At 42.2% G+C, this 6,811-nt stretch overlaps 1 protein-coding gene across 3 annotated transcripts in view; it reads left to right on the top strand.

The window, feature by feature from the left end:
* Positions 1-6,811, top strand: part of FMNL2 (formin like 2) — a 315,721-nt gene that overhangs the window by 283,786 nt on the left and 25,124 nt on the right. For all 3 annotated transcript variants that reach the window (XM_007464164.1, XM_007464163.1, XM_007464162.1), the window contains exons 12-16: positions 2,106-2,255; positions 3,896-3,997; positions 5,799-6,111; positions 6,449-6,496; positions 6,538-6,672. In XM_007464164.1, the coding sequence (XP_007464226.1) occupies positions 2,106-2,255; positions 3,896-3,997; positions 5,799-6,111; positions 6,449-6,496; positions 6,538-6,672 (748 nt within the window). The remainder of the gene's footprint in view (positions 1-2,105; positions 2,256-3,895; positions 3,998-5,798; positions 6,112-6,448; positions 6,497-6,537; positions 6,673-6,811) is intronic.

The raw sequence follows: 6,811 nt of genomic DNA on the forward strand, positions 1-6,811 counted from the left end.
GTAGGGAATGATTTGCTTGAATTTGAAAGACCACTAGTAATAGGGCAAGAATTGTTGACCTCAATTTCAAGCCTGTTTCTAATAGTGAAGAAAATAGAAGTACTTCCCTTGAACATCTCCAGAGCTCACCTGCCCATCTCCCATTCGAGTGAAGCCAGGGATTACACAGGCAGTACCCTCAGTTTATCGCAAAGTGGAATTGCAGAGTTGGTTACTCTTGAGCTCATGGCCTTGTTTATCAGACCAGCTGGGCTGCCCTCGAGTAGACTGGCCTAATGTTGTCTAAAGACTCTACTCAGGTGGAGCCATGGAAGATTTCCATTGAAAAGTTTGTTTGAATTGCTTTCCTATTTAAACAATGACTAATATCTTTGACAGAATATTATATTCAACAGTTTGTTCCTGCTTTGAAATCAGGGTTCCTCTCTTCTCTTTCTCCACATGTCCTGAGAGTAGCAATATGTGGATGAAAGTTGGGTGTATTCCTAGTGGGGTTTTAGGGTCAGTTTTGTTGTGGCTGCACAGAGCTCATTTCTGGCACCAGGACACAATGACAGGTAGTAACATCAGCGCCTGTTACTCACTGTGAATCTTGTGAAAAATCCCGCTAAGCTACTTCTTCATTTTCTTTTCTAGGCTTTGCTCTTGTTCAGAATTTTTTTTTTTTTCGGTTCTGACTCATAAACTAAGATGGAACATACTCTCTTCAACACAGCTAAGATGTAGAATTCTAGATTAGACCTAGGAGAAAATCTGTTTTCCTGAGAATTTATTTGTAGAGTAGAATTCCTCTTAAAAATTTGATTTTTGGGGCTTCCCTGGTGGCGCAGTGGTTGAGAGTCTGCCTGCTGATGCAGGGGACGCGGGTTCGTGCCCCGGTCCGGGAAGATCCCACGAAAAAAAAAGAAAAAAAAAAAAATTTGATTTTTGGGGCTTCCCTGGTGGCGCAGTGGTTGAGAGTCTGCCTGCTGATGCAGGGGACGCGGGTTCGTGCCCCGGTCCGGGAAGATCCCACGAAAAAAAAAGAAAAAAAAAAAAATTTGATTTTTTCCCAAACTCTGTATTTCTCTAACTTCCTGGTCTCTTGGTTCCGGACTTTGATAGAAGTGGTTAGAAGAATAATAACATAAGCATATAATATATAAATGCTTCATTAGTTTACAAAAACCCAACCTTGTAAGTCATCATTGACTTGTTCAGTAAATGTTTATTGGCATCATCCATGTGCCAGATATTATTCTATCCACTCATCTGCTCCCCAGGGAAAGACATGACTTATGCTACTTGTAAGAAGGATTGACTGATTTACTTGACCTCTAATTTTAGCTTAGAGCTAGTTGACTTCCTTTGGGATGCCTGGCCCTAGAATGCAGTGAATGGGGGAAAGGTTCCTGATCTGTGCTTTGGGAGCCCTGCTTATGTTGGTGGAGTGTCTTAGCCAAGTAATTATGGGGGATGGGTTCTAGGAACTAGTGCTAAAATAATCCCCGAGTCTAATATACTCTATCAGTGTCTTCCTCGACTCCCATGTACCCCTCACCCTCAACCGGAACTACCATCACTACCCAAGCAAGATACCACCCATTCTAATCTCCTCTACCACACAGATACCCCTCAAGTTTTATGTTACTTGTGACTGTTGTTCCCTTTTGATTTTTCTGTTATCTTGATTTCACCTGCATCAAAAATGTTTTAGGTTGGAATATATCTGCATGGGGAATATATCTACAGGAAGGATTAGGGAGGAAATTTGTGTATATTTGGAGAGGGTAAGCACCAAATATGGTACCCTCTTAGATGGTTACTCCAGAGTTCTCTTAAGGAGAATGAGATACAAAATCCTCTCTTGGGGGACTTCCCTGGTGGTCCAGTGGTTAAGACTCCACGCTTCCAATGCAAAGGGCCCAGGTTCCATAGCTGGTTGGGGAATTAAGATCCCACATGCCTCGTGACGTGGCCAAAAAAACAACAACCAACCAACCAACCAACCAACCAACAAAAACCTCTCTTGGAAGGAACAAACAAAAACATGTAGGCTCTTGGGTAATTATGTTGTGTTTCCACAGATATGCTAACACCACGTTCTCCTGCATTTTGATTTTTAGAAGCTGAAACATACTGAGAGTGACAAGCTGCAGGTACAGATTCAGGCTTACCTGGACAATGTGTTTGATGTGGGAGCTCTGCTGGAAGACGCGGAAACCAAGAATGCAGCTTTGGAGAGGGTGGAAGAACTGGAAGAAAACATCTCTCATGTAACTACCTCTCAGAAAAAGAAAAATGGCTAACGTTTCAGCTAGGTGCAAGGCAGAACAGATGTTAGCTTTTATGGCAGTGAACGAAAGGATTTGGAGTCTAGGAATGAGATGCAACTTGAGCTAGAGAGCAATCAGAAGCCATTCTGGGCTCTTTCAGCGAAGGCAGGTATGTTACTTACAACTAAGTGGAACCCATTGCCTTCGTTCACTGCTCAGTTTCTGCTGCGTCCAGATCTCCTGGCCACCTTAGTTATAAGCACAGGAGAGTTAGAAGATTGGCATTACCTGAAGAGAAAGGCAACTAAAATATGTCAGTTTGGTGAAGAAGTGTCTTCTTCTGAATGTGAGTCATCTTGTACCAAACGTGTCCATGCAGGCTGTGGACGGGCTGATCTAGTGTCCTCATGATGCGGGTCTTCACTTTCCTGCCTCATGGGTACTCAAGTTCTAAATAGCTTCATCTCAACGGTAGCATTTTCAAGGAAATCAGCAAGTTTTCCCATATTTCCTCTTCTTGCAAGAAGTGTCCTCTCAGTATAATGAACAGGAATATGGTGTGTCTTAAAACCCAAACATTGTGAGGACCACATCCTTTTACTGAATTCTGATTGAAAGTGTCCTTGATTGTGAAAGGAATTGTCTCTTTTTGGAAGGATGTGGTTTTTCTCTTCGAATGGTCCATTTATTTTTCTCTGCATTTTCTTAGTTAAGAGCATTACTTGTGCTTAATGTCTTTCCTCTTTTCCCATCAGTCTGAAAAGGGGCATCTTCATGGCTTGTGGTTTAGCCAAGTTGCCAAAAGCCCTCCCTTTGTAAGTGCTGTGCTGACTTAGTTGGTACCTGCTTAGGGAGAGCACTTATAGGCTCTTCCTTTTTCTCTTTTTGTCTCGTCCCTTAAAATATTTATATTATATTCTGAACTTGGTCAGCATAAATCTCCACTCCTCCTCTTCACCTTGCCTCCCTGATTTTCTTTATGTGTGATTATTCTCAGTGAGATGTAAGGAATCAGAAGTTGCCCAATTTTAGAGCCTTAAGTGGAAAGTAACTTTCATTCATGGCTCACCCCATCTTTCTCTGAAGCCTTAGCTGGCATTGCATGACCATACTTACATAACCTGCTATTGGAGTAACCACCTGTTTATTTGAACTACCCCTCCAAAATGACTTTTATTATTTGGATAGTTTGAGTCAAAACAAGCAGTAGTATTTTTTCAACTGGGGACTTACAACAACAAAACCAAGTTTTCTGGGTCAACAGTTTTCAAAAGCTTTTGCCTAATGGCCTTTTCTTAGAGAGGGAAAGGTGACTCGGCCTCCTCCCTCACCTACTCTTCTCTACGCTCGCTGGCCCCTGCAGAAATGGAGAAAGACTGTGTATGTCACTGTGTATGTCAAAACACTAAGGAGCTGACTTATGGGTTTTATTAAGGATCCCTTGTAAATGAATTCCTCTTAGAAACAAGTATGTATTCAGCACCATCTTATAAATATTAACCTTTTCAGAAAACAACTTGGGGAACACATGCAGGACTCTGATGGGCCCTAGTGGTCTCTGAGCTACACTTTCTGAAAACCAAGGACCTGATGAGAATGATCCTTTGTTGTGACACATCTTCCCTTTCAAAACTTTACAGTTGTCGGAAAAACTGCAGGACACAGAGAATGAAGCCATGTCCAAGATCGTGGAACTGGAAAAGCAGCTCATGCAGAGGAACAAGGAGCTGGATGTTGTTCGGGTAAGTGTGATGATGGCAGCCACACCAGGTGGGCACTGCAGGGAATGTGCTCTAGCTTTAGCCTAGTAGATGGGACCCGCATATGTTCACAGTAGAGGGAGGCATGGATGTGGCATATTTACTGGAACCATTTCAGAGGTGAAACTCAAATGAAAAGTACACATAGTTAGCGTATGTCTTCACATGTGTGTGCAGTCAAATGCTGGGGCTTCATTACTTCCTTATCACAGGTTTCGGGAGCAACAGTATTTTCCCATCTGGCCGAGCCTGAGTGAATTCTGTGGATCACCCATTTGGTTGGAAATAAAAACACAGCATGGGTTTAATTCATGCCACTTATTTATTTTTCTTAGGACTTGGGTTTCTTTGTATTTCTTTGCTTTGCTTCTGCTTGAAACCAGATTTGGTAGTTGCCATGGAAACGGTGAAGTCACAACATAGACAAGACCTGCTGGCATTCACCAAAACAAAAAAAAAAAGGAGAGAGAGAAAGAAAAAAGTCAAAAGTAAAATCAATCCATTTTATTATCAGATAATTCCAGCTATTTTGTTTGGCTTTAGCATTGTTTTACCTTACAGGTCAGGTATTTATGGAGTGCCATCCATGTGCTTGAACATAAAAACACCAAAGTGCCTGGAGGGCTTTTAGGCAAATAGCTTGCCTTTACACGACCGTTAATGATATGGCACATTTTATGTGATAGTTATCATGTCTGTGTGTGTTGCTTGATATTCTGACAGGTCCTACAGGTAACTCTAGGGAATTTATTTTTTGGCACTCCACCTCTAGGAAATTTATTTTCTGGCACTCCATCGAGACAGAGTTGTAGCATATGGACTCAATTCAAGTTCAGACTCTCAGATTATTAATAATAGACAGGGTGTGAAGAATGTTTCCCTACCTGCTGGAGGTCTGTGGTGAGAGATCACGTGTGTAAGGCCCAGCAAGTGAGTTCCATAAAATCCTTCCACTGGAACCTCTGTGGACCCCTTATAAAAGGAACCAGGACAGCCTTTGAATTGAAAATTGTAACTTCTTTGTTTTCTGCGAAGAACCTAGACAGAAATAAGGAATTAGTGGAGGGAAACATTGGCCTGTTTTGGAAAACGTTAACAACAGTTGCTGTCCTGAGCTTGGTCAAGGGGGCATTGTGAAGGCCAGAGAAATTCATTCGAAACAGTCAGCCCCTGGTTACTCATAAGTGGATTATTCCATGATTTGCAGATTTTTAATCCCAGTCTGACTTCTGTCCAAATCTGATTTAGGGACCTTTTGTCTACTGTTAGCTGATATGTATCTAGGAGTAACAAATGAATTTTAACAAAAGTGAAAAGAAAACATGCTGCACCACCAGAGTACCCTCAGGATATTCCAAAGTCAGCTATAAAATTATTTTTGGGTCATCTCTGCCCTGTTCCTCTTCACCTGTGGGGAAAACTGACTTAGCTGTATTTATTAATGGAAAGAATTACCTCAACAGTAACAACTGCTAGAATGTATTGTATGCATTACCAGTGAACAATTGGTAACGAATGGGAGTTCTGGCTGAGTTCCATAGAATTCCTATATATATATATATATATATATATATATATATATATATATTATAAGTATCCTTTTTCTTTTTTTTTTGATTCATATATATATATATATATATATATATATATATATATTATAAGTATCCTTTTTCTTTTTTCCTTTTTTTTTTTGTTATTTTCTTTATCCTCAATTTGCCAATCTAACAGTAATAGGCACGAATGTCACGTGAAGACCAACTCTTGACCATGGGCTTTTTTGCAGGAAATCTACAAAGATGCAAATACCCAGGTTCACACATTAAGGAAAATGGTCAAAGAGAAAGAAGAAGCCATTCAAAGACAGTCTACCCTAGAAAAAAAGATTCATGAGCTGGAGAAACAAGGAACCATTAAAATTCAGAAGAAAGGGGATGGGGACATCGCCATCCTGCCGGTCGTGGCTTCTGGCACGTTGCCCACGGGGTCTGAAGTGGCGGTGGGTGACTTTGTGGGGCCAGTGACGGGGGCCGCCGCCTCGGGACCCTTGCCCCCTCCTCCCCCACCACTGCCTCTGTTGTCAGACACACCTGAAGCAGGTAGGAAGCCTGGCGAGAGAGCTGAGGTAGAGCATTGGGATATCTGTACTTCTTTTACCTACGGTTCATCTCTGTCCTTTGTCTGTTTCTGTTGGCATTTCTTTTATTGATTGATTCTAAGAACTTTTACCTTTTGAGATGAAGGGTATACGTCTTCATTTCACACATGGCACAGAATGTTCCTCATTTGTCACCGAGGACATTTTTGTAGTCTTTGGGGAAGAAACCCTTTGTCCTCCTCAGTGTTTGTTTTCAGGTCCTTTATGTACACATGGCATATTGCAGGAAAAACTGTTCCCCTGTTTTCAAAGTGGATTTGTTTCTTTTCTTTTGCTAGCGCGAAATGGTCCAGCCACGCCGCCTATGCCCCCTCCCCCACCTCCCCTGCTGGGTCTCTGTCCCTGAATCTGTGCGTGTGACTCCTTTCTCTGCCCCCGCCTCCTCTCCCGGGTCCTGCAGCTGAGACTGTGCCGGCTCCCCCTTTGCCCCCCCCTCCTCCCTCTGCACCCCCGCTGCCCGGGACGTCTTCACCCACAGTGGTTTTCAACTCAGGATTAGCAGGTAAGAGTGCAGATTTAAGACCCAGATATTTAATACAAATACTCAGTTGTCTGACCTCCAGAGGGTCCAGGCCATTCTTTCAAAGTCCAGGTCTCTTGCAAAATCACATGTGTCTCCTCTTAATATAAGAACATTCCTG

This window comes from Lipotes vexillifer, unplaced genomic scaffold (assembly GCF_000442215.2).
Source record: "Lipotes vexillifer unplaced genomic scaffold, Lipotes_vexillifer_v1.1 scaffold967, whole genome shotgun sequence".
In the NCBI taxonomy this organism is placed as follows: Eukaryota; Metazoa; Chordata; class Mammalia; order Artiodactyla; family Lipotidae; genus Lipotes; species Lipotes vexillifer.